At 53.1% G+C, this 26,967-nt stretch overlaps 1 protein-coding gene across 5 annotated transcripts in view; it reads right to left on the bottom strand.

Moving 5' to 3' along the window:
- Positions 1-10,872: 10,872 nt before the first annotated feature.
- Zmiz1 (zinc finger MIZ-type containing 1) overlaps positions 10,873-26,967 on the bottom strand; it is a 215,889-nt gene continuing 199,794 nt past the window's right edge. For 4 of the 5 annotated variants that reach the window (XM_077798564.1, XM_026390187.2, XM_026390189.2 and 1 more), the window contains 13 exons: positions 26,057-26,239; positions 24,443-24,520; positions 23,642-23,816; positions 23,116-23,257; positions 21,602-21,812; positions 20,299-20,404; positions 19,625-19,785; positions 18,586-18,653; positions 18,211-18,279; positions 17,549-17,793; positions 16,400-16,566; positions 12,751-13,014; positions 10,873-11,463 (listed from right to left, as the gene is read on the bottom strand). In XM_077798564.1, coding sequence (XP_077654690.1) covers positions 11,356-11,463; positions 12,751-13,014; positions 16,400-16,566; positions 17,549-17,793; positions 18,211-18,279; positions 18,586-18,653; positions 19,625-19,785; positions 20,299-20,404; positions 21,602-21,812; positions 23,116-23,257; positions 23,642-23,816; positions 24,443-24,520; positions 26,057-26,239 — 1,977 coding nt within the window. In that variant the 3' untranslated portion in view covers positions 10,873-11,355. The remainder of the gene's footprint in view (positions 11,464-12,750; positions 13,015-16,399; positions 16,567-17,548; positions 17,794-18,210; positions 18,280-18,585; positions 18,654-19,624; positions 19,786-20,298; positions 20,405-21,601; positions 21,813-23,115; positions 23,258-23,641; positions 23,817-24,442; positions 24,521-26,056; positions 26,240-26,967) is intronic. The other variant, XM_026390190.2, reaches the window with a different exon arrangement.

Below are 26,967 nucleotides of genomic sequence, written 5' to 3'. Positions count from 1 at the left end.
AAGTACTGTTCACTGGATTCTCACAGGGCTGGACTTGCATCTCGGTTTTGCCACTTAAACCAACATGTGGCCTTTAGTCAGAGGTCAGGAACTGGCGGACATTGAGGCAGACACAAACCACATCTGGGTTTAATTTGGGTAACATGGTTTCTGAGCATATTTATGTTTGCTAATTTGCAGCATATATATTTATCTGTATACACACACACATACACACACACAAACACACACAAACACACACACACACACACACACGCCCTTTGGTCCCAGCCAGTGCTCTCTAATTGTCCCCATCTCTTCATCCCCTAGCTTACTGTCTGGTTCTAATGCTCTGTGTCATTGACCTTCTGCATCAGCTTTCTGTGCTGTTTATCGTAGCAGAGAAATAATTTTTGTATCTATGTGTAGCAAGCAGAATAATAGCCTCACAAAGATGTCCATGTCCTAATCCCTGGACCCTGGCCCATGACCAAAGGTAATTAGGATTGCAGATGGAATTAAAGTTACTATCAGCTGAGCTGACCACAGGTTCTTAAATGTGGCAGGGTCAGGAATGGAAAGGGAGGAAGACTCAACCAGCCATTGCTGGTTTTGAAGATGAAAAGGGTTATGGGCTGGGAGGGGTTGTGGCTCAGTGGTAGAGCGCTTGCCTAGCATGCATGAGGCACTGGGTTTGATCCCTGGCACCACATAAAAATAAGCAAATAAAATAAAGGTATTGTGTCCATCTACAACTAAAAAAAATATTTTTAAAAAAAGGGTCATAGGCCAAGGAATATGGGAAGCTTCTAGAAGCTGGAAAAGGCAAGAGAATATTTATCTTCTAGAGATCCAGAAAGGAACACAGTACTGCTGACCCCTTAATTTTGAGCCCAGTCAGACCCATTTTGGAATTCTGACCTTCTAAAATAAAAGAGGGTAAGTTTGTGTTGTTTCAAGCCACTGACTTTGTGGTAATTGTTGATGACACTAGAAAATTAATACATCCTGTCTCTCTTTATTTTTTTATAAATATTTTTTAGTTGTAGTTGACACAATACCTTTATTTTATTTATTTATTTTTATGTGGTGCTGAAGATTGAACCTATTGCTAGGCCTCACATGTGCTAGGCAAGCTCTCTACCACTGAGCATCCTGTCTCTTACCAAAATGAGCATTAAACCAAGAAGGTAATGTCCTTTGGGAAAAATCATATGTCTTAAAGAACATGAAGAATATTTTTATTTCTTGTATTTAATTTGTCTGCAAATTATATGTGACACCTGGGTTTTTCATTCACTATTCCTGTCTGGATCTGAAGGCATTTGGGACCTGCTCTTTCAGACAATTATGATTGGCCCTCTATATCCATGGAGCCTACACCTGTGGATTCAATCAACTATGCATTGAAAGTATTTGTTAAAAAAAATGGGTCAGTACAGAACACGTATGGGACTTTTCCCCTATTGTTATTCCCCAAACAATATAGTACAACAATGATGTATGTAGCATTTACATTGTATTAGGTATTCTAAGCAATCTAGAGATGACTTGAAGTATACAGAAGGATGAGCACAGGTTAGATGCAGATACTATGCCTGCTTATGTGATGGACAAGAGCATCCACAAATTTTGATATCTGAACCAATACCCTGTGGACACCAAGGGATGATTATACATAAACTTTCTGTTCTTCACTTTTCTTTTTGTAAAATGGATCCACTTTATCTTTTTTGTCATAATAAAAAAATTTAAGCAAATGAAGACATTAATGTAGTATCTCCTATTGATTTGGTGAATGTTTACTCAATGGCACTATGATTAGAATATGAGGATGAATACATTAGAATGAGATAAGCTTTGCTGTAGTAACAAATTGATTCTTAACATCATTGACTTACTATAATAAAGGTTTATTTTTATCAAGCCACGTTTTCAGAATAGAACAGTGGAAGGCTCAGCTCCCAAGTCATTCAGGGACCCAGACTGCCTCATTTGTAGCATATGGCCTTCTGGTCACTGTGGCAGGGGAAGGCCTTAAAATGGCCTAGAAGTGACACACTTTATTTAGGCTCACAACTCATTTTCCAGAGCTATTCATATGAGCCCACATGCAATTTGATGGGGAAACACAATACTCCCAAGTGCCTAGACAGTTAGGAGAACCAAAATGATTCAGTGACAGAAGTCTCTAGTCTTCGTTTTGTGTTGCTATAAAAAAAATACTGGAGACTGGGGACTTCAATAAAGAGCTCTGTTTAGCTTATAGTTTTCCATACTGAAAGTCTAAGATCAGGCAGCCCCAGCTGGCTGGGCTCCGGTGAGGAGTGGATCATAACATGGCAGATGGCATCCCATGGTGGGGGTATATCTGGAGGGAAGGTCACACGGAAATACAGAGATGACCCACTCTCTTGGGAACTAATCCAGTCCTGTGAAACCAGCCTATATTTCTTCAGGAAGACAGTCATGACCCAATCACTTGCCACTAGGTTCCACCTCTTTAAGGTCCCAACACTTTCAATACTGTTATATTGGGGACCAAGCTCTCAGCACATAAATATTGGGGAGACAAAATACAGATTTTCTACCACAGTGTCAAGAATAAGAATGGGACTAAGGGACCAGTTAAGAAGCTGTGAATTTGTGCAGATGAGAACGCATGGTGATCATGAGTTATAACATCAGCATTAGGGATAGAGAGAAGATGCCACCAAAGAGATAATAGGAAGTAATCAAAACCTCTTGGTTAAAGCTATAGGAGGGGTTGAGATGCACTGAGAGAGACTGTGAGGGAGAAAAGGGCCTCAGGCTAACCTTTGACACTGTAAGAAAGAAGAGCTGTTGTCTCAGGTGGAGTTCTGTGAGGCAGAGCCCGAGTTGCAGATTCTTTTTTTTTTTTCACATTGATAAGACAATTTATTCAACTTGCCATCAGAAATTCAATTAAAATAGCAAATAATATATTTTTTTGCCAGTTGAAGACCTTCAATTCTAACAATGAGGCAAAGAAAACCAGCACATTTGCATGATACCAAGAAAGTATCTGGCTCTGCCTGTCACAAATTAAAATGCATAATCAGAGAAATCTAGCATAAAGAAAAGCATAGTATAGAATGATATTTCAACAGCATGTTCTGTATAGGCAAGAGAAAATGCAGTCTGAATGTCACAGGACAATGGCTGAATACACTGCAGTACATCCTTACCACATAATGTGATGCACAAATCCAGGAAGGCCTTTGTGAAGCCGATTTATTGAGGGACTGCTTGTTCACAGCCTGTGAGAGTGAGAGAAGTATGGTAAGGAGAAGGAAGAGGTGAACAGCAATAGGGTCTCCAGGAAAGGCTCTCCTTGGTTGGGCCACAGAACCAGGGCATTGGAACTAAGGCAAGATGGCGGGCATTTTATACACAGAGCTAGTCAATCATTTTGTGTGGGTGTAAACTCCCGGGAGACGCAGCTCTTGCCACTGAAGGGCAATTGACTACAGAAAGGGAATCTGTGAGCTCTTGGAATCAACCCTCACCGTAGCTGAAGGATGGGTGCATGGGCAAAACCCAAGGGAAACATGGTAGAGCTCTACAGTGTCTCCTGTTCAGCCCCTGCACAGCGCCACTTGCTTCTCACATTAAGTTTATTCTGTCTGCCTATTGACAGATGCATGATGGTCATTGATTTAAAGTGACTAGTGCAAGCTAAAAGATAACAAGCCATCTTCTTCCACCTCACAGGTGTAACCTAGTTGGCCCCTCAGCTATATCTTTATGAGCTATTCTATGCTTTCTAGGTCATCAGTTTCTAGATGGTGCCACATGAGTAGGACCAGTGGATCCTATAGTCACCAACCTACTGGCATACTGCCCCTGCTGTGACTTTGTAGCGATGCTGTATGAGAGCCTGCACCAGTAAATCACTCAGCCTGAGAGTCCTAAGATCATGGCAATGGCCTAAGGCACCATCAGAACAGCTTGACTCATACCCAAAATATACATGGCTCCTGGTCAGAGTGACTCTCTACCCTTCTCATGATCTCTTTATTACAAAGGGTCCCATGTAATAAACTTGCCACTGAGTGGATAGTTGGCCTCCTCATAGGATGTTACCATATCAGGGTCTAAGCTTTTGTCTCTGTTGATCACCGGTTGGACATTCAGCAGTAGCAGAAGCTACATCAACCTTGATAAAAGGAAGCCCAAGCTTTTGGGGTTATGTTTAGATTCATAATTGTTACCATGATCAGGTGTCCATATTGTACAAGCACTACCTGAAGGGCAAGGGGCATTGTCAGGGACTGGCTGATGTCCCTTGCATGAGTCACCTTGCCCACCTGCTTGTTGAATGCTCTATGTACATGTTACAATGTCACAGGGTGGATCTTCACGCATTTTGCTGACTCTCATAGGGCCACATGCCTCTTTCCCAAATGTCTCTGATGGTCCAGTCTTGCTGTTTCCAGCCCTCTGACCAATAGCTAACCATTCACTACCCACCGCTAGTACACATATGTTCTTATCTCAGGTCACATCTCTTGCCACGCCAATGGCCACTCAAATCTACCTGCTGGAGGGATTTCTTCTCATCATGGTCTTTCAGGGTCACCTTCATTGGGCTGGAGTGCAGGTGCAGCTCACTTTTGGCTGGCCCCATATACCAAGTTGGCCCAAGCTCTGGAATTGTTCTTCTTCATTATCGGGTGGATATAAACCCTCTGTGTGGCAGTATGTGTGTGCCAGTGGAGAGGCATTGTTGCAAATGTCCCCATTCCAAGATTAGGGGCTCGATTTGGTATAAGAGACTGTCTCGATGGGGAATTCGGCCTTTTCTGTCAACCCACTGCTCTTGCGCAGAAGCCCTCTCCCTGATCCTCACTCTGTCTGCCCTCTGGCTGCAGAAGGTAAATGTTTTCAAGGCTTCCTGCCAAGAGGTTTCGTCTGACTCTCATCCTTTGTTTTAAATTGTCGATTAAGAGCTGTGCAGAGTAATTTCCTTTCTTCAGTGCATCATTGACACTTAGCAATAGACACCCAATGCCAAGGTCTTAATTCCTAGTCATTCTTCCCTTACCTCTCCAATGCCAGAGACTTGGTACCAGCTGGGACAGTAGCCTGCTTCATCCTATCCAGTTAGCCCAGGTGACACACTGCCACCCCTTGCCAGCCTCTATCAATCTTTACCTGCCACCAGTACATCTCCAGCCTTCTGCCTGCAGAAAGTTTCCAGGAAGGAACAGTAGTGGTCACATGTGCCTTTGAGCCCACTGTCTGAGAGCAAGAGGTTGCTGGTGAGCTGGCAGGAGACGTCTCAGAGGAGTGGGCACAAAGCGGGCATGTGGTGGGGGCAGAGGAGAGTGAACAAGAGCCTGTTCCTTGACTCTCTAAGGAGCCTGTGTAAGAAGGAGGGGAAGGCATCAAAATCCAGGATTTGGGAAGCCGGGGTTAGACCTCACAAGGGCAGGGCTGAGGCCCAGACCTAGGAAGGAGGAAGGCAGGGGAAGGGGCTCCCGATGGAGTGAAGTGCTGATGGAAGAGAAGCAGGTTCTGGTGTCAGGGGCTGGGGAGGAGCTGGTCCCCACGGGAGGGACACCACCTCCTCTGAGCCTGGGCTGAGGAAGGATGTATGGCTGGGGGAAGATGGATGTGGGCCTGTGGGTTGGGTGGACAGCAGTGGGCATCTGAGGGTGGGGCCCATTCTGAGGTGGGCATGGCTGAATGGGAGGTGGGAGCAGGACATGAGAGCAATGGATGGTAAGAGGTTGGCTGGGTGACCTGAGGACCTATTGGGGCTGGAGACCCCAGTGTGTTCTGGCATCTCCCTGTGAGGCCAAATGACTCCCCCAAGTAGCATCCTGCAGGCTTCTATGGGGGCTTTGTGAAGTGGGCTAAGGGAACCCCCAAGATGACCTGTGATGTAAAGCCCAGGTGTGGGGAGGGCTGAGCTCCTGCTGCCCTGAGCCAGGGCCTTCCCGGGGCTTTATCAGTAAACTTTTCTCATCCTGGGGTTAGGGCCCCAGAAGGAAGTACTCTATCTCGGGAGGGAGAAGGATGGGCCAGCTGGTCTCTTTGAAGCCTTGGGTCAGCCACAGGCTTGTATCTGGCTGTCTCCCTGGTTCAAGGTGTCCAGCTGAAATGACAGGGAGGTGTGCTGTTTGTCGTGACGTTGGGGAACCGCACTCCCTTCCCTCTGCTCGCCCACTTCCACCTTTGGCACAATGCCATCCCAACTTTTGTTTTTAAACACAACCCACCGGTTCAACACGCGTGTGCATGTATACACACTCACACATTCACACCCTGAAAGTGGCCTGATATACTCCCTCCCTCTGTCCTGTAGGGGACACTGCTGATATTTTCTACTTTATTTTCATTCAAAAGTGTTGGCCACGCTCCGCCATGCTGATTGACAGCTTGCTGGAGGGTCAGGCTATAAGGAGCAGGTGCAGGACCTGCCCCTCTGGGAAGTGCTTCCTGTTGCCCACCCTGCTCAGTCACCCTTAGAGCAGCAGCTCCGAGGGAACGGCACTGTGTGTTGTGGCAGAGGGCAGTGCCTGTGGCTCAGCAGCAGCCTGGATTCCAGTCTTAAAGTAAACCCTTCTCCCTCACCTTCCATCTCCTACCCAAAAGAGAAACTCTGGCCACCTCAGTGCCACTTAGAGTCAAGGGACTTCTGGGCACCCAGACCCCATAGGCAGTCCGTTGCCACCTCAGCCCAACTTAGGCACACATTACACCCCTCACTCAGTCCTGCACCCTCTCCTGACCCACATCCCCACAGACATTCCAGAATCACACTAGCACATAGATTTGGGGTCCCTGCCAGCCCCCTACTTCCCCGTGGCAACCATGCCTGTTGTCTTCCTGGTGTCCCGTGGTCAGGCTAAGGGGAGTTCCAGCAATTGACTGCTGAGCTCTGCCAATCAGATTCACTTCCCCAAAGTTTAAATGGGACACACAGAAGAGCAGCCAGTCTGTTGGGTGCTGAGGCTGTGAGGCTGGTTGGGACGGTGGTCTGGGTGGGAGCCATCATGAGACCAAACCCCAGGGAAAGCACAGTCCTGGAGAAGAGAAATCCCAAGCTCCCCTCGGAGGGGATGAGGATGGGTGTACAGAGAAGCAGGTGGCCAGGCGGAGCTGGGGAGGGAGAGCAGCTGTTAATACTCCACTTCCTGTGAGGCCTGGCTAGGCCTCTGTTTTTTCACTCTAGACATTTTGGATCCAGTCACCCCTGGGGGGATCAACATGAATAGGTTCCTGCTTTTTAATCCATGGGGGACTATGGGTGACAGCCACCATTAGACACCCTGAGTCATGCTTGGCTACAAAGACCTGGATCTGTTCAGGCCCCATTTCAGCCACACACCACTCACTACCCACTCCATCTGCCCCACCTGCCTGTCAGGATCAGGGCCTGCTGGAGACAAGTTCCCGCCAGAAGCAGGTGAGGAGGGTACAGGGCTCTGAGCACTCACTTGCCCACAGCTCCCAGGGCGCCCTGCAGGGCTCTTCCAGCTTCATACCCAAAGCAGAGTGACAGGGCGGGGGTAGTGGTTTAAAAACAACAGCCAAAACACCCAGACCACTCCTTGGCAGCCACAAAATAGCTGATTCACCAAAACCTTCATTTTTGTCAATTTATTTAGAAAAAAATTAACATGGGCAAATGAGATACCTCAGTGTTACAACAGAGTATAGAAATGTCTAGCAATAGTCAAATATTTTGATCTTTAAATACAAAATAACCACATGAACACCTAATATACAGGTTTCATCTGAATACATATTTATTAGATAAATATTAGAGGTTGTCACATCATCTAACTACATACAGCTTTGCAAGACTAGAAATCACAATTAGTTTTTCTGACCAGTTGAAAGTATGAAATGATTGCATTGTACATACGATGTACAGAGACGATGACGGTTTCTGTGGGAGTCACTTCAGGCTGCACGTGTGGGTGTGTTTATGTGTGTACGTGTGAATCACCTGCGATCATGATATCAAAAATTATACAAAGTATGAATTTGGTTACAATTTTCTTCTGAAATCCCCCGTTTCTTTTCATTATTTCCATAGCACCCTAAAAAGTACACAGGTGGCAGGACTAGTAGACTGAAGCTAAATAGTACATGTAGGTAAAATAAAAACAAAACAGAACAAAAATGCTTTTCCACACAGGGTCAGAGTATATTACATGAGTGGGACAAAATGTGGAGAACTCACAAACGCTAACAAACAGGATCTAGTTTTTCCACGTTAAGATGGAGTTCCAAGCCTTTTTTTTTTCTCGTTTTGTTTTGCAAAAGAAAAAAAAAAAAAACAATACACATTCCGAGAGAAATGAATGCATCTGCTGACGTGTGTCTATTTCTCATTTACATATATACACGTCCCTCGAGTCGCTGCTGCTGACGCTGCCCTGTCTGGACGGGTCAGGCCCGAGGCCTGCTGGGAGCAGGCCTGTAGCTCTCTGGGGGTGGGGGTGGGGGTGTTAGGGCCTCCATTAGGGAGAAAGCATTAGAAGTTTCTTCAAAAATAAAATGGCTACAGGGAACATGATACATGGATAAAGCTTCAAACCAAGAAGATGGGGTGATGGCCCACAGGGGGCTCTTTCCGTCTGCCGGCTGCCTTCCACTCCACCTTTGTGGAGAGGTGGCAGAAACGTGCCTATGGGGTGGGTCGATGCGTATCATGGAAACGTGGCTTGCTGAGGCCTGTTTTTTTTTTTTTTTTTTTTTTTTTTTGAGGTTACTTATGGCTCCAAGTTGTCATCTGAAAGGATCAGGGAAATATCTTTCCAGAGCTCAGGCCTGCCTCTGCTTACAGATGTTGCTCTTATGTGCATCGGTCACTACTAAGGGACAGTTCCTGCCCCAGATGTTGTTGCTCCTCCCTCATACCCAAGACAAGCTCCAAAATTACTGTGGGAGGGGGATGTCCCTGGAGGGTGGGCTTCGGGCAGTGCCGTCCACAAGGAAGCTCTTGAATGAACTAGCTGGTGGAGGCTTGCTTGGGAGGGGGCCTAGGAAACCAGCCTGAGGTGTCCAGCCCAGAGATGGCCAGGAGAGGGGCCTGGAGGCCTCGCTGCCAGCACATCTACGGCTTCTCCACTAACGCTGTGGATGGGTCTGTGGGCGGAATCTGGGCACGCAGTGAAAAGGACCAGCAGGGTCCCAGGCCTTGTCAAGGCAAAGGATCATGGCAGGAAGCAGGATCATCTAAGGCAGGCGTCTGTCAGTCTGTCTGAAGGTGAACATTCCAGATGGTCCAACCTAGACCATGGCTTCCCGCCAGGCCACAGGCCCTGTGCAGGGACGGCCACAACACCACCTGGCATGATCTTGTACCCAGAAGCCCACTGGGTATGGCTCTCAACTGTGAACTGCCTAGTCTTCCGACTCCCAGCCTAGCCACCCGTTCTATTCGTCCCTCATCTGTACAAATAGCCCTGGTTTCTTTTTTTGTTTGTTTGTTTTTTTTTTAAAAAAAAAAAAGGACTCGAGTTTTTGTTGTTGAGTCAAGGTATTTTAAAAACACCAGCAAAGGCTATAACCAGGTCATGAAAATGTTGAATATTATCAAAGACAATACTAAAATATTCACAAAGATATTTACAAAAGCGATTCTTAAAATAATTGATTTGCATACTGAACAACACACTGTTTGAAAAAACCTTGACAACGGGGACAAAGGAAGAAAAAGGGCGGGGGCGATGGCAGCTTTCCTACAGAAAACCTTGTGCCATTTGGTACGGTGACTGCAAGTCAACAGCTGAGGCCACCTTTCTGGTATAATCCGCAGAAGAGTGCTGGAGACCACCCACCGCCCAGAGGGAGACTGGGAGATTGATGGCAAATGAGGATACCAAGAGTGGACGGGAGGGCAGGCAAGGGCCCTGGGCAGCAGCAAGAAGGGCGCCAAGAATTTATAGCTAGGACCCAGGTGAGGGGACACTCTAGCATCCCCACATGCCATGAGGCTCAGGGGCACAGATCAGCCTGGAACAAAGTGGACATGTGACAAGCTCCCAGGGGACACCTAAGCCAGATGGAGTGAAGCAGTGGAGGAAGACCAGAGGGAGCAGGAGTGTGTGCGGAGCTGCGGGTGGAGGGGGATGCCAAGAGCAGGCTGGCGGCCACACGGACACTCACACCGTGAGTTGCCTGCAGGGCTGTCCAGGTGCACTCAGCGATGGCTGGGCTGGAGCCAGGGGCAGCTTTGAGCATGGGGAGAGATGCGGGTGCACTGGCCACCTGCTGCCCAGCTCCAGTGCAGGCCTCACCCGAGCCGCCCTTGCGCCTGCCCCACCTCTCCACCAGTTACCACTGCTGTCTGGCTGGACAAATGGAACGAGGACACAGAGGGAAGCGGGTGTCCCATGGAACAGTCTTGGAGAGGCAGGAGACGGGCCACAGGAAGGAACCAGCACACGTGGAGGGAAACTGCTTGCTGTCCAAGTGCAATCTTCCTTTCCTCCAGGTGACTTCAGGACTTTCCATGTGGCCATCTCCAATCAGGGAGTAGCTTGGAGCAGAGTTGTAAGCGGCTGCCCTATTTGACTCTGGCTGGTGGCAACCCCACACCCCCCTCCAGGGGCATAATCATTTGGGTTGGGTGTACTCTCTGCCCTCTGAGGCTGAGCCTTGAACTGAGTCCAAAAGGTTGTGAAACCCTCCAATGCCTCGTCCTGTCTCCCGGGAGGCCCTGATCTCCTTTCCCACCAGTCCCCAAGCAGGAATGGCAGACCCTCTCAGACACAGAATCTTGTCCTTTTTCTCTGCTTTCTGAGAAAGTTTACAGGGTATCTTGGCTTAGAGGTCAGAGGCCAAAGTGATGACCTTTGGCCTCTGAGATGTTCTCCTTCCCAGAGGTTTGTGCTTTTCTGTGGTGGGTGGTGGGGGGCAGGCCATTCCCCTGCTGCCAACTGTCACTGCTTCTCCAAAGTTTGGGGTTCCCCAGGTCTTTGGGGGCCTTCTCTCAGGCTCCAATCACTTGCAGGAAGCTCTGGGCTGGGAAGCAGGGAGGCAGGGCTACAGTTTAGAAAGTGGAAGAACCCTTGGGGACACTGGAAGGTCATCTGGAGTCAGCACAGACAGAGGGACCTTTAGCCGCCATCAGCACAAGCCTCTTGCTGGGCCGGGCCCCCCTCAGTGGGGGTCATCCCGGGGCCTGCTCTGGGCATGGGCCCCTGCCCAGGGCATTCGGGAGACACGGGCTGCAGACTCACAGGCCTTCCGGGTACACCCTGCTCACCCTCCAGCCTGTGGTCCCTGTGAGGGGCAGCCTGAGGCATGGGCTCCCGGGTGGAAAAGTGTGTGGGACAGACGGGGTAGGAGGCAGAGTGGGGAGGGATGGCCCCAGTGGAGGGGTGGCCTTCAGTTGTTCTCAAAGAGAGATAGGAGGTCATCGTTGCTATTGCTTGGAAGGTCGGGGGGATCCAGATAAGAGAGGAGCTCGTCAGGATTTGTGAGTTCCGGCAGGAGCTGGAAAAGAATGAAGTCCAGATGAGGTGTCAACTGGGAGTGGCCCAGGGAGGGAGTGCAGGGATGCCCGCCAGCCTGGTCGATCCCCTTCCATCTGCCCCCCAAGACCCTAGCCCAAAGAGGGACCCTAGCAGTGTTGAGTGTGGGCCTTCTGGCTGCCCACACACATCCAGGCCACTGGGCCTCGTCCATGCTCATTTCAAGCCTAGGGCAGAGGAACTGGACTGCCGAGACCTGGGCTGGGCTGGGCTGGTCCTTCTCAGGCACATACATCAGCCCTACACCCTGGGAAATCCAGTGGTCTCTGCAGTGCTCACCACCCTGGTCCTCTCCCCAGACCTCCTAGAAAAGCCTGTGGCCCCCTGTCTCCTACCCTCTACCATGACACCCCCACGGGCCTATGTCTGGGTGAGAACCCAAGATGGCAGCACAGTGAGTCCCACCTGCTGCAAAGCCTCTGCTGCCCAGTGGGCCCAGGAGGTGGAGGACAAGTGTCACTGAGCGGAGGACAGGCCTCCTCTGGGGAGCGTCGACGTAGAGGTGTAGGCCAGTCACTGCCCCCAGCAACCAAGGCGGGGATGGGAACAGCCAGCGTCCTGCCCCATACCTGCCAGTCCGTCCAACTAGTGCTCAGCCTCAGTCATTCCGTGTCCCACCCTAATTTTCCAAACTGTTTAGGCCTCAAGGTGGGGGACCCCTGAACCTCAGTTGTCCCCTGATAGTGACCCTGATAGTGAAGCTGAACTTCCTGCCCCCCAGCTTCTGTCACCCCACACAGGGGCCTCTTGGAGTGAACGATGGAGCAAGCGGAAGCAGGGAATGGACAACACGTGGACAAGAAAACTGCAGACAGACAAGACCAGCAAGACAGACAGAAGGGCCCTGTCACTCCAGCCCCTCCCGTGCCTCAGGCCAGAGAGGGTGCAGACACAGAAACAGCAAGCTCAACATGGTGGGGAAGTGAGGGGAGGAGGTTGGGAAGAAGGGCAGGGACCCTCCTGTGCTGCCTCCAAAGCCCTGGCCCCAAGGGAACCTGCAAGGACCTGGGTGGAAGGACTGTGGTCAGGGGACTGTGGGGAGGGGCCAGCGGAGCAGGGGTTCTCAGTGACACTTCCCCCTGGTGGGGCTTCCTGGTTCTGGAGCCAGGGCAGACTGGCTGGGGTCCACCCACCGCCCACCCACCTCTTCCACCCGGGGCCTTGAGCCCTCAACACCCACCCCTTCTCTCGGGCAGGTCCCGGTGCCAGGCCTGGCCCCAGGCCAAGGCGCATGGTGACCCCAACTTACATCCAGTGAAGGCTCCGGCATGTCGGACGCTCCCTGCGCGCCGGCCTGACCCTCTAAGGCTGAGGAGGGGTTAAAGGTCAGGTCGCTGTGTGGATGGTTGCTGGGAGCGGCCTGTGGCGGCTGCCGGGGAGGCTGGGAAGGAGGAGGAGGAGGAGGAGCCCCACTGTGATGTAATGGAGGCCCTGACTGGCTGCTGGGGTGTGGTACGTGCAAACCTTGTTGTATGGAGGGATGGGGCTGGTCAGAACTGCCAGCGTGTGGCATCTGTGGAGGAGGAGAGAGCAGGAGAAAGAAAGGTGAGGTGACGAGGAACAGCCACGAGATGCCTGGAGAAAATGAAAACCAAACAAACCAGGGAAATAACAACCCCCAAACAAAGCTGCCCCCTCACAAGGCTGAATGGTTGTTGGTGGGAGGGGGCAGAAAAACAAACAAAAACCCTGTCCTCCCCTAAAACTGCCAGCCAGGGAGGCCGCGGAGAGGAAGGCAGGGGACCGGGCCTCTCAGGCTGCACGCGGCCCCGAAGGGCTTTGAGACAGGCGCAGATGCTGAGAGCAGGCCCAGGCCCCTCCGAACCCCTCGGCCTCCCCACCCCAGACACCATCACAACGAACAACAGCAAGGGCAGAATGAAGAAGCAAAATGGGCATGTTTCTGGGGAGCGGGGAGGCAAGTGGTGCTGCCGGCAGCGCGGTGCAGGCCCCCAAGGGCCAGGGCAGCAGAGAGCAGACGCAGACACATAGCACGGGGCAGGCGTGCAGCTCAGGCCCGGGGGCTGCACCCCCCAAGTAGGCCCAGGAAAGGGGCAAGGCTGGGCATGAAGACGATGCACCCTGCCTGCCTCCAAGGATGGAACTCAGCTGTGACATCAAAGGGTAGAGCAAGGTGGGAACTTGGGTGACCAGGGGCACCTCAGCACACTGCTGGGCCCTTCTTCCTGGCCAACCCCCTCATACCAGACACTGAGAAGGCCAGGCACCTTCAGGCCTTGTTGAGCCCGGAGTTGTCTCTAACAGATCTAGGTAATTCTTTAGCAAGCATAAGCACCAAAAAATGGGTTGTCTGCAGATAGGTGGGTAGTTAAGATTGAAACATGTACCCTGCTAGTCTGTCTGTTGTTCCAAGCAGGCCCTCCCTCAGAGCAGAAGGCCTGGCGAAGGCTCTGAATGTTGAGCCCATGCCCTTATCCCCACTCTAAACATCCCCACAGGGCCCGCAGCCCACTTATGTGCTGCCAATTGGAACAGGCAGCCTGGTGACCACATGTTTTCTTAGTCTTCTGGGCCCCCTCTCCGTGCCTGGCCCCATCTTCTGGGCCACACAGAAAAGCAGTTCTGAGTTTGCAAACAGTAGTCACGCTACCCCTGGTCTTCCCCAGACCCTAGTTCTTCTTCCTGTTTCTGCTGAGGGCTGTTACCCACTTCTGCTGTGGGCTGGCCTCGGCCCACAGTCCAGGTGGCTTTTCTTCTGGGGATATGGAGCCGCACCCCAATACGACGTGGGACAGCACAGTGCTCTTCCAGCCCCCACCCTGAAAACAGGGGATAACCACACGACCATGGGGTTTGGGGACCTTGGAGAAGCCACATGTGGGATGACCTGAGGAAGAGACTGGAGGAACAGGCCACTACAGCTGTCAGTGAGAGGCAGATGCCCCACAGTGTCCATTCTCGGGCAGCAGGAAGGGGCTCCATATTCCTGTAAATAGCCCTATTCTGGACAGATGGTCCTTGGATCTTCTGACATAGCCGTTCCCCTGGACCCTGATATGGGCTGGAATATCTCAGAGCCTGGAGGGCCAGGTGTTCTCTGAGCCCTGCTAATACGCTTGTCAACCTTAACCTGGCAAGGGAGAGTCCTTGGGCACATCAGCACCTGGTGGGAGCTGTCCAGCCAGTCCTGGCATGCAGGGTGGGGAGGAGGGTGAACTGGCTACCTCTAGTCGTGCAGGTGTGCTAGGAGTTGACCTGTGACTGCTCACCCCACCTAGTACAGCTGTGCTTCTGGGTCTGCTTGCCTTCTAGTGATAGGCCAGAAACAAAGGAACATCCCTGGGAGGCTCTGAAGTCAATTCACAGGCTCAGGTCCCCCTGCACAAAATGCCAGTGACACGGCTAACAGAAGACAGGAGAGCATATGGCCTTCCCACTGCCATCTCCCAGGGTCAGGACGTGTACAGCTTGGGATGTGTGGTGGGTGTGGAAGTGTGATCTGGGTGTCTCCTGGGTGCAGACTGCTGAAGTCCTGGGAAGCAGAGCCAAGAAAGGAGAGAAGCCCCTAGAAGTTGGAAGCCCCATGCAGAGGAGTTAACATTCAGACTCTCTGAGAATCCAGGAAGCCTCTTGCCCACAGGACAGCCTCTAGCTCGCAAGAACAGCCTCTGGCTCAGCGGCAGAGCTAATTCCATGTTAGGCATGTGGAACAGCACAAGCCAGAAGCCCCTTTCTTGTAGGTTATGTGACAGAAGATCAGAGGACTAGAGTGACCAATTAAATGTAGGTGCCCCCGAACCCTGCTGCCATGTACTGTTGAGATTCCAGACCTTCTAACTGGCTGGTATGTTCTTTGGCAACTGCCTGTCCTCCCCAAGGTGAGAGAGCAGAGTAACTGAGGCCTCGGTCAAGCTACTTAAGTTTCTGCAAAACGCTCATCATTCTTGCTCCACTGTGGAGGCTCCAGAAATTGTGCTCCATGAGCACAAGGCCCCTGTTTTTAGTACTGGGGATTGAACCCAGGGGCCTCGCACATGCTAGGTAAGTGCTCTACCACTGAGCTAATAATTTAATAATTTCCTTTTGAGAGAGGGTCTCACTAAGTTGTCCAGGTTGACTTTAACTGTGTGATCCTCTGTCCCAGCCTCTTAAATGGCTGGAATTAAATGTATGTGCCACCATGTCCAGGGATCCGTCTTGCTTACAATTGGCACACAACTGACGTAGAGCATGCCTTAGGAAACAGTTGCTAAACAGAGGAGAATCCAGCACTCTGTAGATGAGAACCCTTGAGGACAGCTGGGTCTCCAACCACTGCTGTCAGGGCTACAGGAAGGGTAGGTCTTGGGTAGCATGGGACCCCTTGCCCCAGAGAGGCTTCCCCAGCTATTTGGGCTGTGTGTTAATCATCGTGAAACAGGATGAGGAGCACAGACTCCTAGGGCAGTCAGATTTCCTAGCACTGTCTTTTGTAATGACACCCTGAAGACTCAGACCCTTGGGGAATAGGTGCCTGGGTTTGGGATCAAATTCTAGGTGGCTGGAATCATGTGCAAAGGGGTGTCGGGAGAGAGAGGGAGGCAGAAAGAAAGAGAAGGAGAGAGAAGTAGGTAGTGGTATGTGTGCACGTGTGTGTGCGATCGCCCAAGTACCCTGTGTATGTAACTAGGAGCCTGGAGCTTCCTCAATTTCCAGAAAATCCAAATTTTAGATGAAACAGTCAAGTCCACGGATGCAGATGAACCATATCAGGCCCCTTACTCCCTTCTGAGCCACCAGGCCCAATTCTTGGTTATCCCCTTTGCCAAGGAAGGAACCAGGGTACCAACATCAGGAAAGTCCCAAGGGGGGCCTTGTCCTAGACAGCTCCCGACAAGCTGGAGTGCGGCCTGAACCACCGGGCAGTGGGGAGGGTTGGGGAAGGAAGAGGTACTCACAGTTTCCTGCATGGGGTGACTGAGGGGTTTCTCGAGGGCAGCCATGTTGTTTGGCATGTCCGGGGGATGGGAGAGCTGGGGGGGCCCGTGCATGAAGTCATTCATGGATGTCCCGCCAGGATTCCCATGGGGGAAGTCGAAATTGCCATGGCCCTGATAGTTGTTGCCTGGGGAAGGAATGAGATGGGGACATGGAGTCACCCAGCGCGGTGGTGGCCACCCCCAAGGAATAGAGAGAATAAAGGTAAAAGCCAAGTCCTTGCCCCTCAGGAGGCTAGCAAGGCTCCTGCAGCCTTCCACTTCTGGGCTGCACAACGGAGCAGCAAAGACACCTCCTCTGGTGGGACAGGGTATTCTGGGGCATGCGCTGCTCTACTGTGGATGAGAGGCAGAGCTGGAGAAGGGGGACATGGCACAAGGCCAAGTCTGAGTGGTTCCTCCTGATGGCCATATTTCATAATGGGAAGACCAAAGCACAGAGGTTCTTTTGCCAAGTCCACAAAGCCTCCAAATGTACCAGGCTCAAAGTGACATGAGAGGGGACAGCAGTCCAGCTTCTTCAGTCACCACACTCTCTACCACATGGTGATGGTGAAGCTCCGAGGGTCAGCATGCTGGCACACTGGAGTCCTCAACAAGCCATGGGACATGAACCAGGTGGGCTAATGTCTCTGGGCTGCTAATCACCCAGCAGTCCTGGGGACCTAAGATCAGGGATCCTGGTTAGGGAGATGCCACCCTCTGATTTTTGGGGTGGGATATTTTTTGGACCAAGTAGCAAGCAGTAGGGGTGAAGTGTAGTCTGGCCAGCAGGGAGTAAGAGCCAGTGATGGTGAGCTGGGTAGTCAAAGGCCCTGGGGATCCAGGTACCCGGACTCTGTCCTGGGAGAGTGGAGAGTTGGAGGGACAGGGACAATAAGAGATGTCACAGAAAAACACAGAAGGGTCTGAGGGAGGCAACAGGAGAGTGGCTCTGAGGCCTTGGGCTTTGGCTGCCCTCCCCTCCAAGTGCAGTGATTTTAGGATTCCTGTTTGGAAGTATGTCACCTCTGCCTCTTCACCTTCCCCTCTGCACCTGCTGCTATCAGCATAGAACTTCTGTATCCCCACTGGACTCGGGGCTCCCCCACCTCGTCTGGCATCACCCACCTTGGCTGCTGTAGTCGTTGGAGTTGGTGCCCCCGGGGGGAGGTGGGAGTGGGTAGGGGGATGGGCCAGGGCCCAGGGCTGCAATCATATCCATGACGTTGGGCATGATCATCTGGCTGGGGCTCATGGTCTTGAACCGCTTAGAAGGGATGCCGTCAGGATCGTCCTTAATGTGTAGGTCTGACTTGATGGGCACTGGCCGCCAGCTGCACGTGGGGTCAATGGTGACCTCTTCAAACTCAGAGCTGTGGGAGCAAGGGGATCAGAGCTGAGGCTATGGGGTGCAAAGCCTCCTGCCCCATTTCACCACACGCTGTAAGAACGGAAGCCTGGTGGGGATGTTGACAGCTCTGGGAGATGTGGAGACTGAGGCTAGGGAAATGAGTGGCTGGCCTAGGGCCCTCAAGGCCTGCCACCCAAGGAGCTGCTGCGGGGGTACTGCCAGCTTCCTGTCCTGGCTAGTTCTGTTCCTTCAGAACATGTTGGAACATTCATTTGCCCCAGGTCCAGAAAGTCCCAAGATAAAGTTACAGAGAGGTCAGGGATGTGGTCAGGGTTCTGTCTGTCTGACCAGGGACGTGACTGTTGCTATCTGCACCCTCCCTCTCCTCCCCGCCCCCAGTCCCCCAATCCTGGCCACAGTCCAGCCAGAGACCACTTACTGTTGAATGGCGTTCAGGATCCCCCACATGTACTGATCCACCTCCAGGCCCTCGAGCAGAGCAGTTTTACTGGAAGAGGAAAGGAGGGCCTTGGCCTTAGCTCTTGGGCTCAAGGAAGTGGGACACAGCTGCCTGGCCCCACCCGTGCCCACCAAATCCCACCCCTGCTGCTGCTACATGGGAGGCGGCCCTGTGACAAAGGTTTCTTGCAGAGCCCATGGAACCCGAGCTCCTCTGCTGGGCTTTGGTTCTGTTTTGCTTTTTGGCAGGTGAAAGTGGCTGGAGCCCGGAGAAGGGGGACAGCCAGAGGGAGGGGGCGCTCCTCCCCTTTGCAGCCCCGTGGGGGAATTCTCTGCCAGGACAGTCATCACTCACTTGCACACAGGACACCTCCAGGTCCCTCGCTCACAATTCAATTGTAGATAGGACTCCAGGTCAAAGCACTGCAGAAGTGGAGACAGACAATAGACAGACAAATGTTGAGACGAGGCCTATCAGAAGCTGCCTTGTGCACCTTGGGGAGACTTGGAAGACTGCCCTACCAGGGATGGAGACAGGCAGAGGGTGCAGCGAAAGGCATACCAACTTGTTTGCATGTGAACCAGCCCCTAGTCCCTCTGCCTGGCACCCTTCACACCCCTGACCCTACCTCACACCCTTTGAGATGGCTTCCTGGCCCCACATCCCAGCCAGGTTGCCCTGTGAAAGCCTCTCAGAGAGGACAAGGGCAGTGTGGACTCTGACCACCCCTCTAGCCCAGCCCAGACACTGAGGACAGCTCTGATCACATCCATCCACCCGGCTGGTCAGATAAACAAAGTGACCAGGACATCCATCACACTCAACGTTCTCTCAGAAGGAGGGAGGCTCCTGTTCCCTGGCGTAGCCCTTGGGACCAGCCATGTTTGACCACAGGGTTCCTGGTGACGGCCCAGTGCCACTCAGCATGCCCTTATGGGCTGGCTCCTCACCCCTCTTCTGGGAGACCTTGCCTGAGCAGTCCCTACACAATGAATCTCTCCCAGCCTGGACTGTCCACATGCTCCTAGAGCCCTGTCACAGCCTACCTGGACTGTGACAATCCCTCATGCCCTCTCCTGAGTGCCTGCTTGAGGCAAGGCCCTGGACACAGCAGCTCACCAGGCAGAGGTGTCCCTGCTCTCAGGTCCTGGGCAGGATTCCCAGTCAGATCTACCATCTGCCAGGATAAGGACTCTCTAACCCTGATCCTGTAGCCCTGGGGACCCAGGCCCTGACTTGGCAGAAAGGGTGCCCCAAGCATAAATGATGGCTGCAGGAGTAAGTGAAGGAAGCTGCTGACGGCGTCCTTGGGGTCAGAGACAGGCCCTGCCGGCCCCTCACCACCCCTGCCCACTGCAGGTGCTTGTCTTAGAGCTGCCCTGGGAAGGCTCACCTGGACGTGTTTGCAGTCGTGGCCTCGGGCAGGCAGCTGGATGCGCCGGAATGTGATGGGGCACTTCAGAGATACCTTGATGGCCGTCTGCTCCACGCCGTCCTCCCCGTTGAGGGTGGTGTTGCCCGAGGAGGCAGCCACGCTGCTGAAGTTTCGCTTGACTGTGGGGCGGGAGGAACAGGTGGTTGAGGGGGCCCAGGGGACGGGTCTGCACACACACCTGAACACACCCTGGGTCCTCCCTGCCCCCCAAGCACTGGAGAATGGAACTCATTCTTTCAGGGGTCCTGCGGCCTGGCAATGAGGAATAGCAGCCTCCCAGTGTGACACGTGGGAATGCTCATGCCCAAGGTAGGGACCTGCAGCTCCCCAGTCTCTGCAGAACAGGATCGGCCTTGGCTAGCAATGGGGGACTTTCTGCAAAGCTCAGAAACCGTCTGGCACTTCTCTGATTTACTGGGTCAGCAAAAAAAAAAAGCCCCTCAGGCGCCTTTGCACTTGATTCTGGAGTATGGAAACGGAAACAGACGATGGCGCAAGGTGGCAGTGTGAAGAGCAATATCAGAGGAGGAGGGGGTGTCTACACCCCCTGCCTGGGGCTCTCCCCAGGACAGGACCCCCTCCCAGGCCCAGCCGCAGGCTGTCACTCCTATGCCCACCCAACACCCACTCACTTTTTGTGATGCAGTGCTCTGCAGGTAGGAGGCGCTTTTTGAGGAGGCCTTGCAGCACGGAGCGCACAGAAGGCCGGTGCACCAGCTGCAGCACGAAGAGGTGGGACTGCAGGAGAAAGCAGGAAGCCCACTCAGTCCCCGCCACTGTCCCCAGCCCTGCCCCACCCGTAGCTTCTATAGCCTCTGTTGCCATGGTCCAGACTTTTGAGATCTCACGGTATTGCATCTCTAGGAGAGAGTCCCCCAGGACCAGGGACAGAGCCCAAGAATAGTCAGTGTATTCTGGGACTTGCAAGTCTGGTGCCTGAGGCTGGGGTCATGGCTATCTCTTTTCCATGTCGACAAGGTGGAAGAACTTATGGGACATGTGGCATCAGGAATGGAACCCAGCTGGCTTCCTACCCACCCTCACCCCGTACTGCTCCCATCCTGCGTCTTCAGCCCTTCCTGTCCCAGAGCGATGGGCTTTCCCCCCTCTAGGCCACTGTCCAGGACTGTCCACCCAGCCTCCTCACACTGATAGAGGAATGTCCTTGCCTAGCTCCCCTAGTCCTGTGATTCCCAGCTCTGTGGCCTCAGTGCTCCTGTGCTCACAAGCACAGAACCAGAGCCTCTCTTCTCCTGGGTCCTCAGGGAGACCAGGAAAGCAGCGCATGTAATTCACCCCATGCAAGCTGCCCCAGTACACCCCATGTGCCAGCCCTGATCTCCGGGACAGCATGGCTCAGTCATGGTCCCAGATCAATGACTCCTAGGCTGGAGGGACAAGTGCTCACAAGTGTGGCACATACCCCTCCATGACAACAGGGCTGGTGGAGAAGGACGGTTAACTCTGGACTTAGTGGAGGTGGTTCTGGGGGAAAAGGTGGTTAGAATATGAAACTCTCATACAGATGAGGTGAGTGCAGGCCCTGGCTTTGAGGGATGCACCAGACTTCACAGAAGAGGGGTGCAGGTGGCCAGGGGAACCTGAGGAGTAAGGTGGAGATACGTGGACAGAGTGGAGTATAAAAGGGGAAGAGGCTGGGGCTGGGGTTGTGGCTCAGCCGTAGAGTGCTTGCCTACCAAGTGCAAAGCCCTGGGTTCAATCCTCAGCACCACATAAAAATAAATAAATAAAATACTGTGTCCAACTACAACTAAAAAAATAAATATTAAAAAAAAAGGAGGGGGGAGGCTGAGTCTGAGATCAGAGCACAGTGGCTTCGATCACTCTGACAGCTGTGGGGTGGGGAACAGCAACCCAGGACGCAGCTGGAGGGGACCCGGGGATCCCACACGCCCCACCCCACCACACACTCACACAGCAGCAGGCGGTGACGGTGATCTGGATGGTGTTGCGGCCCGGCTGGCACACGTGCTTGAGGTGCAGCGGCTTGTGTGAGGTCTTGTTGTCCCCACGCTCGATGGTGAGGGGCGTGGCATTGACACTGACCTGCACCGAGGCGGGCCAGTTGGTGTTCATCTGCCGGTCCTCATGGTGGTAGCACTTGAACTGCAGTTCCAGGTCGGACCTGGGGGCAGGGCTCAGGTCAGCTCTGTGAGGCACCCTGGTGCCTCCAAACTACCATCACCCCTGAGTCCTGCAGGACCTGACCCCCACTGCTGCCCATTTCCCTGCCTGACCACCTCCTCGCTCATCCTGGAGATCCTGTCTCCAGTCAAAACCCACCCCCGCCGAGGCCCACCATTCCCACATACCACCGGCACTCTGTCCATGCTTGCAGCTCTGGCTACTAGCTACCTGGTACCCGCTCCCTAAAAGGGTGACTCCCAATACCTCACAACAAAGACAGAGGGCCTAAAGGACAGACGCTATCGACAAGATCGACTGTGAGGTGGTTACACCCATCTCCAGGCCAATCAGGGGAGCAGCCTTCCACACGGGGCTCCCAGGTACGAAGTATGGGTCAACAGGGCCCACCTAGGTCTGCCCATAGGTGGAAAGTCTTGGCCCCTCCTGAATGAGTGTCCCAGCTCCTGTGTCCTGAATGCCCACTCACACAATAGCAAGGTGTGTAAGTCTATGAGTGAGTGTGGAACTGTGTAAGTCTATGAGTGTGGAAGTGTGCATGTGCCCAGAGCAGAGACCCATCTCCAGCCCTTAGGATGCTCACAGGGCAGCTGTCTAGTCCCAGGAAGGGGGAGGCAGCGTGAGGGAGCCGTGCCTGAGGATGAAGGACCCAGGGGTAGGGGGTACAGGCTGGTTCTGGCATCCAGAGACCCAGGCCCAAGTCTTGGCTCTGCGACTTGCTAGCCCTGAGAACTCCCACCCTTTAAAGCACTTCTTTAGCCTTATTTCCTCAGCTGCCAAAGGGGAAAGCAATGTCACCACCCAAGATCACAGCAGGTTGTGAACACAGGGCCTGGCCCAGGAGGGGGCGCCTAGACCCCATACTTGAGTTCCCCGTGTGAGTGGCAGTCCTGCCCAGTGGTCAGCCCCTTGCCCAGCCTCATCTCTACATTTGAGGGTCTGGCCACGGGAGCCAAGTTCAAATTCTTGACTGCTTTTTCCCTCTTGCCAACTCAGGGCCTCACCCGGGACAGCCTCCTTCTCAGCCACCTTTGTGGGTGGGCAGTCTCCCCGACACTCAGGACCTGGGTAAGTGATACTGCTTCCAGCCCCTGGGCCACTGCGAGTGTCCCAGGAGCTCCCCAGAGCCTCACACAGGGCAGGGCCCAATCAGTGATGCCGAACAGGTGAAGGTGGCAGGAAGCTGCTGCTACCACCCATGCAAGGCCACACCGGGCCCGGGGCAGTCTGTGGCGTTGTGGGAGCTCCCCCGCCCCACCTGGGCTGCGCCCCGCTACACTCACCTCCACATGAGCGTCTGGTGGACCGTGGGCCGCAGGTGAAACACGTGGTTGCTGACAGCCAGGTTGTGCTCCAGGCGGAAGGGCTCCAGCACCACGCCATCCCGCACAGGGAACGTGAGCCGCAGCTCGTCATTGTGGTTGGCTGGGTAGGGACAGGGGCCAGATGAGCCACAGGCTGCCACGGGAACAGTGGCATAGGCTCTGGGGCCTTGGGTGGGACTCACCCCCGTGAAACCGCCTGGGTTGCTAGCTCAGAGGAACTTGGGGCTGGGCCACAGAACCCCAGAAGCTGGGCTGTGACCAAGTACACACCAGGGAACCAGGGAGCCCACCTGTGCCCTCCCATGGATTCCGTCTTCTCCCCTGGGCCTCCCTGCTCCGGAATTTTAGGCTCCTCCTCCTGGCCTCCTCCCCAGCCTTTGGCCACCCAGGTGGGTGGGCAGCCCAACTTCTAAGCCCCCTACTCCTGGCCCACTGGGGAGCTCCCAGGTGACAATGACTGGAGAGGAGACTGCGGGGTCCTCACCTGGGGGTGGCGGCAGAGCGCTCATATTTGGCTTGATGTCAGGTGGGAAGGGCGGTTTAACATCTTGACTGGGGGACAGGTAGGGAGGGATGCTGCTCCCAGGGGTCATGGGGGGCGTGGGGTTCCCTGGAACGGGCGAGTGTGGGTAATTTGCCACAGGAACTGGCCTGGGAGGCTGGAAGGAAGAGAAACCACAAGTAAGATATGGGGTCACAGGGAAGGAAAGGACCTGGCTGTGGACACAGCCCCACATTCTCCAGGGCCCACGAGGGTGACCACTCACTCCCCCTAGTGGAGGAGTCTCCCAGGAAACCACTGTCTCCTATGGACTCCGCTCTCCCTGGAAGAGTACACCCCACCCTTCATCGGATCTCACACCATGAGCTGCTGCAGTACCAGGAGAATGCAGATTTCCAAACCCATTTGACAAATGGGGACACTGAGGCTCAGGGTAACTGGGGACTTGTCTAATCTACCCTAGGAGGAGAGGAGAGCTGGGACTGGCCAGGCTGCCTTCCCACATCAGGACTTGAGGCCACATCCCCCAGCCCCAACCCATGGAGGTCCCCGTCCCCAGGAGCCCTTCTCCTCTCAGTCCTCGCCTTGTTCCCTCTCAGACCCACAATCCTCGTCGGCTCACCACATAGAACTGTGGGCATCTGGGCCCCAAAGCAGATGACCAGGAGGTGTATCCCCCACCCGTGGACACTGCCATCCAGAGAGGCTGGGCAGGCACAGCGAGGACCTCTGGATCCTCCTGCTGCCCGAGGGTGAGAGGTCTGATACTCAATGGGAACATACCCTGTTGACATTCCCTTGGCTGTAGTTACTGTAGCTGCTCCCCGAGAAGGTGTTATTTTGTCCATTAAACTGTTCTGGCTGTTAAAACAAGAGAAGCAATGGTAGGAGCGGAGCGGGAGGCAGGGGCGCCCTCCCTTCTGACGGCGCTGGAGACTGCCTGGAGAACCAGGGGATGCTGAGGAGGCTCTGCCTGGGCGGGAAGGAGGGCGGAGCAGGGTGTCCCCCAGGGACCGTGTTCTGCCCCCTCCATCCATAGTGACTAATTTAGCAAAAGAGCCCAGCAAAATAGCAACACCAGCGCTGCTGAAGTCAGAGCAAAAATGGTAAACCCACGTGGCAGATGGCCGCGTACGCTGGCACGGTTCTTTGGCAAGTAAATGCAAAATAGTGACGTCTTCTTCACGCCTGAGAATGTATTTTATAAAAATCCGGAAGGAAAAGTCTGGATGCCTGAAGAGGTTTATCATAGTATTATTTCAAAAGTGAAAAATCAGAAATAACACAAACATCCAACAGAGGGAGAGAGTAGTAAATCAGGGTGAGATTGTTGGAGTATTAGGCAACTGTGAAAAGTAAGGATGAGCCAGGCACGATGGCACATGCCTGTAATCCTAGCGGCTTGGGAGGCTGAGGCAGGAGGATTACAAGTTCAAGGCCAGCCTCAGCAACTTAGTGAGGCCCTAAGCAACGTAGCAAAACTATCTCAATATAAAATATAAAAAGGGCTGGGTTATGGCTCTGTGGTTAAGCATCCCTAAGTTCCAACCGTGGTACCAATACAAACAAACAAAACAAAACCAAAAAAAAAAAAAAAAAAAAACCAAAAACCCACACAGAAAAGAAAAAGAAAAGTGAGAGTAACAGAGACACTATAGCAATAGGTAGTATGCTTATTAACTCGGATTAGGTAAAAAAAAAAGATGCAAAATTATAGGTGTAGCTGGGAACAGTGGCTTATGTCTGTAATCCCAGCTACCTGGGAGGCTGAGGCAGGAAGGTCACAAGTGTGAGGCCAGCTTGAGCAATGTAGTAAGACCCTGTCTTGAAATAAAAAATAAGAAAGGCTGGGAATGTAGCTCAGGGTAGAGCACTTGCCAAGTATGTGTGGGGCCCTGGGTTCAACCCCCAGTAACAAGAAACAAAAAGATCACAGCTGTAATAAGAGTTTTATAATGTGTTGGTTTAGAATAAAAGTTTAGAATAAAATGTTAATATAGTCAGAGTGTGTAGTTTTCTTTTGAAAAAGGCATTTCCTTATTGTTATTATCTTGTGTGTGCCATTTATGAGCAGGAAAGCCTCATCTAAACCCATAAGAACAGGAACCAAGGGGCTGGGGATATAGCTCAGTTGGTAGAGTGCTTGCCTTGCAGGCACAAGGCCCTGGGTTCAATCCCCAGCACACACACACACACAAAAGAACAGGAGCCAAGAGAGAGGCCAGTCTGACTTCCTGGCCACTGAAACAGCTCTGAGCATACCCAGAAAACCAGAACCGCCCCCACCCTGCCCTCTGGTGTCTTGGGGGGACTCATGCAGCCCTAGAATGTCACCAGTGAGGTTGAGGATATGAATGTTAGGAGGGTAGTGAGGTGCCCGGAGGTGATGGGACTCACCTTATAATACTGCCCCATGTTGACCGTGGGGGGCGGGTACTGCCCGGTGCTGGGCTGGCTCGGCATCCTTTGCCCAGGGTAGTTGGGAGAGGTGAGTGGCCGTGGGGGATTGGGGGTGGGGTACTGGCCTGGCTGGGTGGGGAACTGGCTGTTTGGTCCGTATTGCTGGTTTCCATAGTTGGGCTGTGGTGGCAGGAAAAGGAGAGGGGAGAGGTCACCAGTGTTTTGTAGCCAAGCTGCTCACTCCAATGCCGGGACCAGGCCTACCTCCCGACCACGGACCCTGCTGTCTTTCTACCCTGAAATGGCCCGCCTGGTGGAGAGGAAAGGCTGAACCCAACGATGCCGAGCCCTTTCTTGCCTCGACACCTGGGGACATTACACTCTGTCTGTCCAACTCATGGGACACCTCTCCATATGGTCATTTGTCCTGAGGCACATGCCCTGGGGACTCTCGGGCCACTTCCAGAGCTTCTCAGTCCTGCCATTTTGAGGAGGCTCTTTCTAAAGTCCCCCTCTGTGTCTCTCCTAGTGTTTGCTACAGGTCCATGTTCCCCAGGATGCACCTAAATGTGACAGGGAAATGCAAGCCACAGAATGCTCTTCCAGAAAGCTGACACCCCCAGTTATTCTGAGGCTGAGTCTGGGTAGCACTGTCCCTGAACCCCACACTGAGCAGAACACACACACGTTCAGTTCCAGGCCATCACCAATCAGTCGTCCATGCAGAGCCTGGGAGACCTCTCCAGTAAAGGGACAAGATAACCTCTCCCTGGAGAAGCAATTTAGAGAAGATTCAGCGCCACTCTCCAAGTCCAGAGTCAGGTGATGCTCAGGCCCACCTACAGCCCAGACCCCCAGAAAATGACCTCCCGTGGAGTCGCTGGTTTCTTCTTCCTTCTCTGTTGACA

The sequence above is a fragment of the Urocitellus parryii genome, chromosome 5 (assembly GCF_045843805.1).
Source record: "Urocitellus parryii isolate mUroPar1 chromosome 5, mUroPar1.hap1, whole genome shotgun sequence".
NCBI lineage: Eukaryota > Metazoa > Chordata > Mammalia > Rodentia > Sciuridae > Urocitellus > Urocitellus parryii.
This window is presented reverse-complemented; position numbering and strand designations above follow the sequence as displayed.